The sequence below is a fragment of the Anopheles gambiae genome, chromosome 2 (assembly GCF_943734735.2).
Source record: "Anopheles gambiae chromosome 2, idAnoGambNW_F1_1, whole genome shotgun sequence".
NCBI classification, from domain to species: Eukaryota; Metazoa; Arthropoda; class Insecta; order Diptera; family Culicidae; genus Anopheles; species Anopheles gambiae.
The window spans coordinates 107,667,196-107,679,771 of record NC_064601.1 but is presented as its reverse complement, the minus strand read 5'-3'; the positions used below and the strand labels follow the sequence as shown (position 1 = coordinate 107,679,771).

Genomic DNA, 12,576 nt, shown 5'->3' with positions numbered 1-12,576 from the left:
GAGAAAGAGAAGCTTTTCATGAATGGAAAACCACGTGGTGTTCTAATGAATTTCTTTCTGTTGTGGCCCCCGGCTGTGCGGAGACACACTACTTTCCCCAGGGAAGCACACTCACCGTAAGGATGTGTGTGTATGTGTGTGTCTGTTGTGTCCGTGTGAGGGACGGGAGTCTCCACTGGGCGAATATAGTTGTTTCGGGGAGAGATGGTTTTGTCGCTCAACTTGCTTCTAGAGATCAGAGATGTCAAACTGATGTTTTTTGGTTTGGCCCGCGACCGATTGAGCCAAAAACTTATTTATAGAAGCATTTCTATCAATTCCGGACTCCTGAAATGTAAGGAGATGTTACAAACGATCTCAAGCTTTCCATCAGCCATCCTACACCAAGACTAATGTGATTAGATAAACTACAGGTAGGCGCTTATGACTCTGATGACTCTCGCTATCATGAATGAAGATTTCTTGATTGGAAATTGGCAGGAAAGGAATCACCGATACTAAGGACTTGTATGACACCTTGCCACTCCTCTGTAAAATGAAAATCTGAACTGCACTGAACGACCTGTTGGAATTTATGGACTTTAGACAGCATCAAAAGTAAGAATTCGCTACTTCAATTCCAGCTCAAAAATATTAATAATCAAAATGACACCAATATCAACCTTATTTCACAAAACTTACTGCACTGTATTGGAACCAACGCGTTAGTCATGGCCAGTTTTTGCAGATCATTTTTGCGTACTGAATCTTGTTCTTTCTTCTTCCTTATCCGGCGCTACAATCGCTTTGCGGTCTTGGCCTGCCTCAGGAGTGTCCGAAACCGGTCACGGTTTCGCGCCTTCGCCTGTCAGTGCGTTATCCCGGGCATAATGGCGGACGCCTCCACGCCATCTTGCCACCTCAATTTGGGCCTACCACGCCTCCTCTGTCCTTGTGGACGGCCTAAAAAGGCTTTACGGGCTGGGTCATCCGTTTCCATGCGTACAACATGGCCAGCCCTCCGGAGCCTGGCGAGCTTGATACGCTGTACGACAGTGAGGTCGCCGTACATCTCGTATAGCTCGTCATTATAGTGGCTTCTGCATTGTGCTTCCACACATACGGAGCCAAGTATCATTCTGAGTATCTCCTCCTCTCCCCGTAAGCGGCTAAGAGGGTTTCGTCAGATTTGGACAGTGTCCATGCCTCAGAGGCGTATGTGAGTACCGCTAATATATAGGTACTATATAATCCCAGCTTCGTCCGTCGCGACAGGTTCTTTGAGGTGAACTAATTTTTCAGGCTGTAGAATGACCGGTTAGGAGCCAGCATTCTTGCGCGCAACTCAGCTTTCATGCTATTGTCGTTGTTAGACTGAATCTTGTTAGTGGTCATACAAATGTTTGCAATATCAGAAGCCTATAATCAATTGAAAGTAATCTGCTACAGCTATCTTTTTTTACATTTTTTTACATCAAAGTTTTAACTTTTGTAACGTAACTATCATCCCAGAATGAAATGAAAAGAACTGCTAACGATTTGACTTTTTTATCATGTATCATGTAAAAACTAGGCTGTGACCCGTGCTTCTATTTTTAATAGGCATTTTGGCCCGCAAGGCCAAATGAGTTTGACATCCCTGGTTCTACACGAATGTAGCTATTTTTTTTTTAATTATTTTTCTATCTACAATCCCTCCAAAATATGACAAAGAGTAGAAGTTTTGTTGAACATTCATGTATATAAAACCTTTATTGTTATTAATAGTATTATTATTATTATGTGGTAGATTCATCAAAAGGATGCACCCATTCCATTTAAGCGTTGTATACGTGCTTCTCGGGACATTACAATACAATTAATGCTATACAATCGTTACAATTTAATTGTATCCCAAACTCCACACACGACACGTGGTTCTTGCGTGAAATTAAGAACACAGTTTTGTCAAAAGTGTGTGTGTGTATTCTAATTCTTTTCTCCTCTGCAGTCGTGAATCAACACAACTTGCGTCACACACACGAAGGGGGGGAGTTGGTTAGCCGAATCAGTGTACCGATTACTTTTGTGGAAAGATAACTTCAGTCCTAACATATACTAAGACAAGACGTGAAATAAGACACATATAGCATCCCCTAGCGCCGCGGGCTCTACAAATGATTTCGATGCGAGACAATTACGAGATAGTATAATGTTTAGATTAAAGAAATGATTTAACATAAACTTATGGATGCGCATTCTTTTCGTCTAAAATACCCTTAAACAAAGCTCATTATAGGGGGAAATGCGTCTCCACGTACTATTGCTACCTTCTCTATTGCATCGCCTTCCGAAATATTGTCTCAAAATGTTTACATTTGTCAAGTCAAGCGAAGAAAATCATTTTAAAATAGAAACAGTACCCCCATCATGAAAACCGATGGGATGGTCGATAGAATTACTAGTATTACTAGTGCTAACCCACTTCCGCAGCCATACTTAATTAAGCGCTTCATCACACAACATATTTGCCTCGCCGATACACACACACACGACGGTACACGCATACCAGATGCGGTGTCCCCTCTGTCTAAAGCATGGCTCACGCACAGCACACACTCACTCTCTCCCTCGCTCTATTTGCCTATCGTTGGGATCTTCTTCCCCGCACGCGTTGTGGGTGTGTGCTCAGAAATCCGCATCGAGCGTAAACACGTTGTCCAGCCGGTTGGCCATCACGCCCCACTTCTGGTACTCGCCAACCTTCTTCTCGAAGAAGTTCGTCTTGCCCTCGAGCGAGATGAACTCCATGAAGCTGAACGGGTTCTTTGTGTGGTAGATCTGTTTGGGGAAACAAAGTCATACAATCATAAAACGTACATCAAAGGATCCTTCCTCCCATTCTCTCTCCTTACCTTCTCGCAGCCCAGCTCGAGCAGCAAGCGATCGGCCACAAACTCAATGTACTGCGACATCAGATCACAGTTCATGCCCAGCATATCCACCGGCAGTGCCTTCGTCAGGAACTCCTGCTCGATCAGGACCGCATCGCGGATGATCTCCGTCACGCGCTCCTTCGACGGCTTCTGCACCAGATACTTGAACATCAGGCAGGCAAAGTCGCAGTGCAGCCCTTCGTCGCGCGAGATCAGCTCGTTCGAGAAGGTGAGTCCCGGCATCAGGCCACGCTTCTTCAGCCAGAAGATCGCGGCGAAGCTACCGCTGAAGAAGATACCCTCAACCGCAGCGAATGCCACGACCCGCTCGCCAAAGTTGGCCTTCTTGCTCGAGATCCAGTTCAGCGCCCAGTCCGCCTTCCGCTTCACGCACGGCAGCGTTTCGATGGCATTGAACAGGAACTCTCTGCAGGGTGAGAGAGCAAACGAGTTTAGCAGTCAGCTACAGTCGTCCAACTACTTCTCGCTACACACGCACACAGTGCATGTGTCAAACACTTACCTCTCTTTCGAGTCGCGGATGTACGTGTCGATCAGCAGCGAGTACATCTCGCTGTGCACATTTTCCATCGCAATCTGGAAGCCGTAGAAGCAGCGCGCCTCCGTAACCTGGACCTCCTGGCTGAAGCGTTCCACCAGATTCTCGTTCACGATACCGTCGGACGCAGCAAAGAAGGCCAGCACGTGGGAGATGAAGTGACGTTCGCTTGGTTTCAGCGTCTCCCAGTCCTTCATATCCTTGGACAGATCAACTTCCTCCACCGTCCAGAAGGAAGCTTCCGCCTGCAACAAACCAAGGGAACATTTCAATGTATTGCGCAATTGCTATGCACCACACCATGGGGCGGACGCGCGATAAAACTAAACGCTTACCTTCTTGTACATTTGCCAAATGTCCGGATACTGAATGGGGAAGATCACGAACCGCCGGGGGTTGTCCCTCAGCAGCGGTTCGATCGACGGATCGAACGGTGCCGATTCATGCTTGTGCACCTCGGACAGTTCATTCTTGGCCAGCTCCTTCGGATCGACTGCGGCATCAGCGTCGCCTGCAGCCACTTTCTTGTCCTCCTCCTCCATCGGGACGGGCGTTTTGGTCGGTGTAGCGTTAGCTCCACTTTCCGTCAGCACTTTGCGAGTGTTCTGTGGGGGAGAGCAAAAATGGGAAAATTCGAGTAGATGGTTAGCGCTTTTTACAGTAAAACGATCCGTCACTCTGCATTACTTCTCGTTTGTTCTTTCAATGCTACTCTTTTTATTGTTTCTCTTCCCTCTCAACGCAATCCACGCGTTCTAACTCGAAGCAGTCGATCTTGATACATTGTTTTGCTTTTATTTACATTTCGCATTTCACCACAGCAGAGACGACTGGCACAAGTGGGCAATGCGCATGTTTGACAGTTCGAACGAACCCTTGACTCCCCCTTCGTCTTCCCTTTTACTCGAGAGGCCGTCTGCTTTGGAACGGCTAAAAAAACGGGGTTCATTCGTTTATGTTATCCAGGTAGGCGCCACAAGCAAGGGATCGTCGCCAAAGAGATGAATCAGCTGATTATGGGCGTAAACAAAACATCCCTCTGGCAGAGAACCTTCTTGAAGGTAAGAAATTGTTCTTATGATGAGCATTTCAAACGCGAATGGTGTTTGAATGCTCTTTTATGCATATTGCGATTTGTAGAATTTCAGATTAAAAATATAAAAAGTATGAAATATATTGAATAACGTTAAGTATACAATTACATTCATTTTGGTGTAATAAAAAAGACAGAAAAGAGTAAAATATTTTATACCGAAATCGGTACCAACGCCAGCACACACATAGGCGAAGACCCTTTCCCTTCTCTATCGTGTTGCAAACAACACACACACGCACACGCACATGTCTCAGCAGCGCCTAGTCCGAACCGACGCCGCCGCCAGCCAATACGTGTATTTTCCTGTACATCGCCTTGGGTGGTGTTGTGTGGCCGTTTCTCGCCCGCGTTGGTTGACGCGCGCTTTTGAGTTATCTTCAGCGAAGCGATACACGCATTTGGAGGGAAAAATATGGTGCGTTTTGGAGGGAAAATCAATTGTCAGTGAGGGGGGAGAGAGAACGAATGCGCGCCATTCTACGTGTCATTATTTTTCTATGTGCAGAATATATAATTTATTCCACCCCGCTCGTGCTGTGAGCTGCAAATTCATTTGGCGAACCGTAAAAGGGTGATGCTCAACAACAGCTTCTTCTAGGCTCTTGCAGTTTTGTTGCTTCAAGTAACGGGATGATAGAGTCGATATTTTAGAGAATTACAAGAAAACTACATTGAGCAATCACCTTCTCCTAACTAATGAATCACACGAATAGAATCATGCTGTTTTAGTTTCTAGAAAAATCACCAGTTTCTGTGATTTTTCTAGAAACAAAAACATCACAATTATGAACCAAAAGATTTTAAATCTTTCGCAAAACTATCTAATGGTAATTAAACTCCCCTAAACGTAATACGATATTATCTAAATATCTTCCACCACCAATTGCACCATCTTGTTGCATCACTTGGGCTAATTCTTACCTTGATGATGGTTTCCATGTTTTCAGCAAAGTTTTCCTTTTCCAAAACCATCTTCACACAGCAAAACAAATAAACTTCCTCACTGGCTGTACAAAAACAAAGCACCGGCTTTGCAGAATTGGACACACTTTACTTGCAAACTTTTTACCCAGCACCACGCTTCCTGTTTGTTAAGGTTTTCGGGAGCACTTTGCTTTTGTCAACTGAACGCGTTCGTTTTCCGTCGGTGTATGAATTGCAAGTGAAGATTGTGAACTGTGCAAACCCACCAAACCGGGCGAATATGGCGCCAAATTTTTCCATCGTCCGTTTTTCTTTGTCCGTTGCATTTCGTTTAGCACAGTATGGTTCGATGCTGGAAAGCAAACGCGAGGGTGTGTCTTTTCATAGTCGTTTGGTGCAAATGCAATGTGCAACCGCTACCCAAGAGACAAATAGGGTGCGCCATCTGGTGGAAAATTAGGCAGCGGTCTAATCTTGTTGCGCGCAACATTGTTGCTCGGCAACATATCGCTGAGGTGGTCTATGAATGTTGCTGGCAACATTTCGCTTTGACATTGTTTAGCGTAAAAAAATTGCCAATTAACAGCTCAGAGATTATTTTGTATCATTCACTTGTTGAATAAAGTGTTGAAAAAATGAAATATACAACAAAAAATGTATTATAAATGCTTAAAATCCAAATTTAGCGGATGTCAACAAAACGCACACTGCTGCTGTGTCATTTCATACACCCGATTACCATGACCAAGGTAAATAGAAAATGTTGCCAGACAAAAATCAAATTGGTTTGAATTTGGCTGGCAACAAAGTTGCGCGAGCTGTCAAAATCCATACATTTTGCCAGCAACAATGTTGCGCGCAACAAGATTAGACCAGTGCCTTACACAACATAGGAATTTACAATTTGCGTTACGATGTACGGTACGATTTTTACGATCTTGCATTTTGCTTTTTGAAGTGCTGTCGTATTTCAATATATTATAGTTTTTCATTTCAATAATTGTCATTTTAACCAAACAGCACTCGTTTGCATAAGACATTGAATTTCGAAAAATTGGCAAACATATCTTCTACACACAGTGGAGGTCCCATGGTACAGTCGTAAACTTTAACGACTAGAACGTTACGCCATACAGAAGAAGATCTTCTACATGCTGTAAGACATTATATTTTATTTTCTGCACAAAGCTACAGCATACCGCACAAGTCCTATCTTGCCGACTTCTCAACATCGTCTATCTGCCCGTCTGACGTTTTCACCAGTGTCAAAAGTGACACACAAACTAAGGTTATTAAAGTGTGATGTGTGTAGCGAGGTTTATATAACTAGCGAGCTAAATTCAATGTTTACAGCTCGGCCGTTCCTGACAGTAAATTGTCCTCAATTTGTTTCTATAGTGTTGCTGGGGGTTTCAGTTAAAGGGTCACAATTCACCGCAATCCACGACCTCAACTTGTCTGACTCTAAAACGCTATCATATGGTATCTGACTTTGTTTAAAACCACCGACATCACGGATTACGTAGCGATCATGTGGCAATCGTTTATGTATGACATATGGTCCTTTAAATTTAGCTATAAGTTTTTTATTTGTATTGGGAGTATTATCTATGTTACGGATGGCTACTAAGTCTCCTTCTTCAAACTCTAGAGCAGGGCGATGTTTCTTACAAAACTGGTTCATGTTTACTTGTTGTGACTTGATTATGTTTTCTGAGGCCTCAGAACGTATTTTTTCAAAATTTCTAGGGTATTCAATACTTCCATCAAGATATTCTGTCAACTCATCAATGACGGTGCCGCGCTGTTCAACACCAAACAAAAGAATGGATGGAACATTTTTTGTTGACGAGTGCACAGTGTTATTCAATGAATATTCTACCATTTGTAATTTTGAGCTCCAATCAGCATGATCTAAAGGATCAGAAATTTTGCTTAAAATTGGTCTTATTACTCTATTTACTCTTTCCACTTGACCATTTGCTTGAGGAGAAGAAACAGCAGTAAGAATGTGAGAAATATTATTATTTTCGAGAAATTTTTTAAATTCATTCGACGTAAAACACGTAGCACGATCACTCACTAGTCGTTTTGGCCGACTGTAATAGGCAAAATATTGTTTTAATGCATTACATACTTCTTTACTACTTGTGGACGTGGCTGAGTATAGTTTTGTGAATTTTGTAAATGAATCGATGACTACAAGTAGAAACTTTTTCTTTGATTGCAAGGAAGGTAGTGGTCCTAGATGATCTATATGAACTGTATCAAAAGGAATTGGAGCTTTGTATATATTGTGTAAATTACGCTGATCTTTCCGTGGTGGTGCGGAGTAAATTATGCATTTGAGGCAATTTTTTATGTAATTCTGCACATAGTTTTTCATTCCAGCAAACCAATAGAACTTACTCAGTTGGGCACAACATTTATCAACACCAAGATGGCCAATTTTTTCGTGAATGTTACGAATTAAGTTGGTTATCATGCCTTTAGGAACCAGCAGTTGCAATTTTCCTTGGGAAGGTTGACGGTACACAGTCCCATTCATTAATAAATATCCTTGTACTGTATTATTTTCAAGCCTAGTTTTTAGTGTTTGTATTTCGGGATCCTGTGACTGGGCAATTTGTAACTGGAAGTTGATGTCAATGTCGTCGACTGCTGCAGCTACATTGCTACGGCTGAGGGCATCAGCATGACTCATTACATTGCCGGGGCGATATTGCATTGAGTAATCGTAGTCCTCCAAAAATAGAGACCATCTGGCAATTTTTGCCGAACAATTGCGATTCTTTAGGGTCTCTACTAGTGAATTGCAATCCGTGACTATTTTGATATGGATACCGTGCACGTAGGAATGGAAACGCTTAAGGGCATAAATTACCGAAAGAGTCTCCAGTTCGTAACTATGCAGGTTTGCTTCACTTGCAGAAGCAGTTTTGGAGAAATAAGCCACCGGGTGGAATTTTCCATCATCTTGCTTCTGTAGGAGAATCGACCCAAATCCTATTGAACTCGCATCACAATGCAATTCAGTCTCTCTGTTGGGATCATATATCGCTAGGACCGGAGCATTTAACAATTTTGTTTTTAATTTATTAAAAGCGTCTAAACAAGTTTCATCGTAAACGAATTTTGTGTTCTCCTTCAACAAGTTACTCAAAGGTTTAGCAATATTAGAAAAGGATGGTACAAAGCGTCTAAAATATGAAAAAAGACCCAAACAGCGTTGCACTTCTTTAGCTGTTGCGGGTAATGGATAGTTCTGGATTGCTTTTAAATGATAGTCACTTGGATGTATTCCCTTAGAATTCACATGGTACCCTAAATATTCCAGATCACTATGACCAAATTTGCATTTATCCAAACGCAGTTCAAGCCCGTTTTTCTTTATCGTTCGCAAAACGCTATTAAGTGTTGCTACGTGTTCGTCTATATTTTTTGACGCAATAATTATGTCGTCCAAATAAACTACAAGTTTCCTTTCATCTATATACTCTCGCAAAACTGAATTAATAAACCGTTGGAATTGTGAAGGAGCATTTTTCAATCCAAACGGCATTCTCACATACTCATATTGTCCATCTGGTGTAACAAAAGACGTATATTTAATGGAGTCCTCATGCATTCTAACTTGATGGAATCCGCTCTTTAAATCCAAGAGAGTAAAAACCTTCTTATTGCTGAGATGTTCAAGACACGTGTCGATTAATGGTAAAGGGTAGTTATCCCGTATCGTGATTTTGTTTAGAGGTCGGTAATCGACACACATACGAGTCTCACCGTTCTTTTTGCGAACTAATACTAACGCAGAGGCATATGGGGAACTGCTAGGGCGGATTATCTGTTTTTGTAAAAGATCTTGAACTATGTCTCGAATTTGATTTCGTTCAGCATAAGATAATCGCCTTGGTTTACAATAGATGGGAGTACTATTTGTGACACTAATTGTCATTGAATGAACGGGCTCCGTAATTGACTCTGTTGACTCTCGCAAATAATGATTAAATACCCCAGAAATTATTTCCTGTGACTGTTCGTGGTTTAAATTAGAGCCTACATCTATTTTTGCCTCCTCGGAACTAATGTCGATCGCACATAACTCGCTAAATGTCGTGGTTATATTTTCAGAGACAGCATTATTATTATCATCAACCGAACCAATGGACTGCGAATGAATATCCTCCCCATTCTTACAAAAACCCCGAAAAATCTCTAAATGTTCAAGACGCGCTCTCATGTGTGGTTGAAGTTCGTTTTTATTTATGGTTTTGTAATTCATTAAACTTTGTTTGGAATAACGGTAACGTATGTAATGCAAATGAATATTAAATTTTTTTAACAAATCCCGTCCAATGATAATAGACCATGCCATTTGTTTCTTTGGAATGATGATAAATGAATGGTTAACATAAGTGTCACGAAAACGAATTCTTCCTTCTGCGTACCCTAGCGATGTCAAAGGTTGATTTCCTAATCCGCGGAATCCAGAAAAACACGGATTTTGGGCAAGAGTCGGGACAAGCTCTTCGCTGACAAAACTCCTAGGGCTACCCGTATCAAACAAAGAAAGTACACGTGAGGGCAAAATCTTGAACTCATTAGAGACTTTGAAAGCAACACTTACCTCCTGAATAGCTTCTATCTGAACTGCGCTTTCATTATAGTTCGGTTCGTGGATAACATTGTTTTGATTTGCTTCACTATGGTAGATGGCAGCCGACGTCGATTGAGTACGATGAGTGCAATCTCGAGCAACGTGTCCCATATTTCCACATAGGAAGCAAGACCCATTTCGCCGTCGTGGTTGCTGGCAGTCCCGTTGATGATGCCCGTAGTTCGAACAATTGTAGCATTTTATACCTCCAACATTGTCAGGTCTGGTCATTATCCTTGGTTTGAATGAAACTGACACCGGTTGTAAACGTATCGATTCGTATTTTTGCAGGGCTGTCTTAAGTTCGGTCAAAGAGTTTGCAGAAAAACGAATCGCAGCAGCATTCACAGGATCTCCAATTCCATCGATTATTATTGAAACTAGTTCTTGTTCTGATATTGTGGCGTTTTTAGCAATATTTTCCATTTCTAGCACATATCTTATGGTGCTTTCTTGAGGAAGAAGCTGTCTACGGCGAAGCTGATGATATACACTCTCCGGTGAAGGTTTAGTTGAGAAATTTTCCAGAATTTGTTGTTTTAACTCGTCATAGCTTGTAAACACTATATATTTTGTCAGCATTGCAGCGGTACCATTCAAAAGTCGGCGCGTGATAATAATTTTTTCTAGTTCATTAACATTGAACAATTGAAAAGTTTGTTCAAGTTGCTTAATCCAACATTCGGCATTCTCATTCTTTTCGCCACTAAAACTATCAACTAGCCCTTCGATGCATTTGATTGTGTCCAACGGCAGTGGTTGTTGTATTTGCTTCATGTTGGCCATTTCTTGTTTAAGAAGCGAAACTTCTTTTTCCAGCTTCAATTGTTTTAATTTTGCAGTCAATGTCTCAATTGTACTCGCCGAAGCTTCTGTATTGCCTGACGCTGCTTCGGCACATGTTTCAAATTCCGGAGAAGATGGCGTGGTCTGGATAGTCGCCATTTTGCTTTCGGTGTGTGTTGCATCAAATAGCCGCCTGACTTGGGTGATGGAAGCTGATTCAGGCACGGTTTCGCCAACTTCTTTAAGAACACCCATCATTTTATCCTTCGAAATAGATGGCTCCATTGTTTTCTCGTTCGATATCCCACTTCTGAGGTTGTAAGACATTATATTTTATTTTCTGCACAAAGCTACAGCATACCGCACAAGTCCTATCTTGCCGACTTCTCAACATCGTCTATCTGCCCGTCTGACGTTTTCACCAGTGTCAAAAGTGACACACAAACTAAGGTTATTAAAGTGTGATGTGTGTAGCGAGGTTTATATAACTAGCGAGCTAAATTCAATGTTTACAATGCATACAATATTTGAACTTATACAACTCATTGCACAAAAAAATATATAAGCACGTTGCTTAACTTGCAAAGATCAGCGTCTATAAACATGTTGTGGTAATATTTTCAGACTTATTGATAAAACAGTCCAGAGCTGTGCTCGTTATTACACATACAATCTGTTCCGGAGTTACGCGGTTTTCCAAATTTGACAGATAAAATGTCAAATCAGTACAATTTGTTTTTGAATTTTCCAATGCAGTATAAATTGCATTTTTGCTAATAAATTTAATCTTCTTAAAAGTCACAAATAACATTATTTTCTGCACGAATCGTATCAAATAAATACCAAAGTGTATAAAAGTACTAAATTAAATTAATAATTCGACTTAGGGCGGTGGCAATGCTTTTTCGCATGCGATTTTATCGGACGGCCTGTCAAATTTTTGTATGGGATTTGACAGATAACGTCGGACGACGAAATCGCACGTCCGACGTTATCTGTCAAATCCCATATAAATCTCGTCCGATAAAATCGCATCCGATGAGCGTTGCCACCGCCCTTACGCGGTTATTCGACTTAGGCGGCGCTCTGGGACCAATCGAACGAGACAAACAAACACGACTCTGTTCGATAGGTGCTCTGTCAGCTGTTCGATGTCTTATAGACCTGTCATGATGCACTGCAATACGCCTATCTTATCAACTCGAAAATGAAGCATTTTCATAGTTTAAATGAACATCCATCTGCAGGGGGAAGATTCAACAAGTAATATACTAGTTATTCATATCAAAAATAACATAAAAATCATTCAAATTTATTATTGAAAAATGTAAACAAACGTCCATGCCAAAACACATACAGTGCATATACATGCATTGTGTACACGTAATAGTTTTATACGTTTCAAACCTGTATATTTGATGTTATAATTGATTGTGAAGCATTGCAAATATTATTGATAGCTATTCTAAATATTTTGTACGCAATTTTAAGAAGAAAAAGAGACAAACTACGTAAAAAAACTTGAAAATGTCCCGCATTGAATTCTATCTACTGTAGCTGTGAAGCGTTTGACAGCCAAGGTACTCACAGCACAGGTGGGTATCGAACATCACAGACAGAATCAACTGACATGTTCGACTCGAGGTTTGTCTTGTTTGTT

The 12,576-nt window shown here is 41.4% G+C and overlaps 1 protein-coding gene across 2 annotated transcripts; it reads right to left on the bottom strand.

Moving 5' to 3' along the window:
* Positions 1-1,700: 1,700 nt before the first annotated feature.
* Positions 1,701-5,783, bottom strand: LOC1270247 (ribonucleoside-diphosphate reductase subunit M2). Of its 2 annotated transcripts, none has more exons than XM_308927.5 (5): positions 5,471-5,783; positions 3,789-4,058; positions 3,418-3,698; positions 2,874-3,321; positions 1,701-2,799 (listed from the first exon to the last, which is right to left on the bottom strand). In XM_308927.5, the coding sequence occupies exons 1-5, from the start codon at positions 5,519-5,521 to the stop codon at positions 2,647-2,649; spliced, it is 1,203 nt and encodes a 400-aa protein (XP_308927.5). In that variant the 5' UTR covers positions 5,522-5,783; the 3' UTR covers positions 1,701-2,646. The 2 variants fall into 2 exon arrangements, with proteins under 2 accessions (XP_308927.5, XP_061506364.1); XM_061650380.1 differs by lacking the exon at positions 5,471-5,783 and adding an exon at positions 4,141-4,288.
* Positions 5,784-12,576: the final 6,793 nt, after the last annotated feature.

Bases quoted from the DNA above. Each gene is read 5' to 3' on its own strand.
- LOC1270247 (XM_308927.5), bottom strand. From the start codon at position 5,521: ATGGTTTTGGAAAAGGAAAACTTTGCTGAAAACATGGAAACCATCATC. The intron at 4,059-5,470 runs GTAAGAATTAGC...TCTCCCCCACAG, and splicing joins ACATGGAAACCATCATCAAG to AACACTCGCAAAGTGCTGAC. The intron at 3,322-3,417 runs GTAAGTGTTTGA...CTCACCCTGCAG, and splicing joins ATCCGCGACTCGAAAGAGAG to AGAGTTCCTGTTCAATGCCA.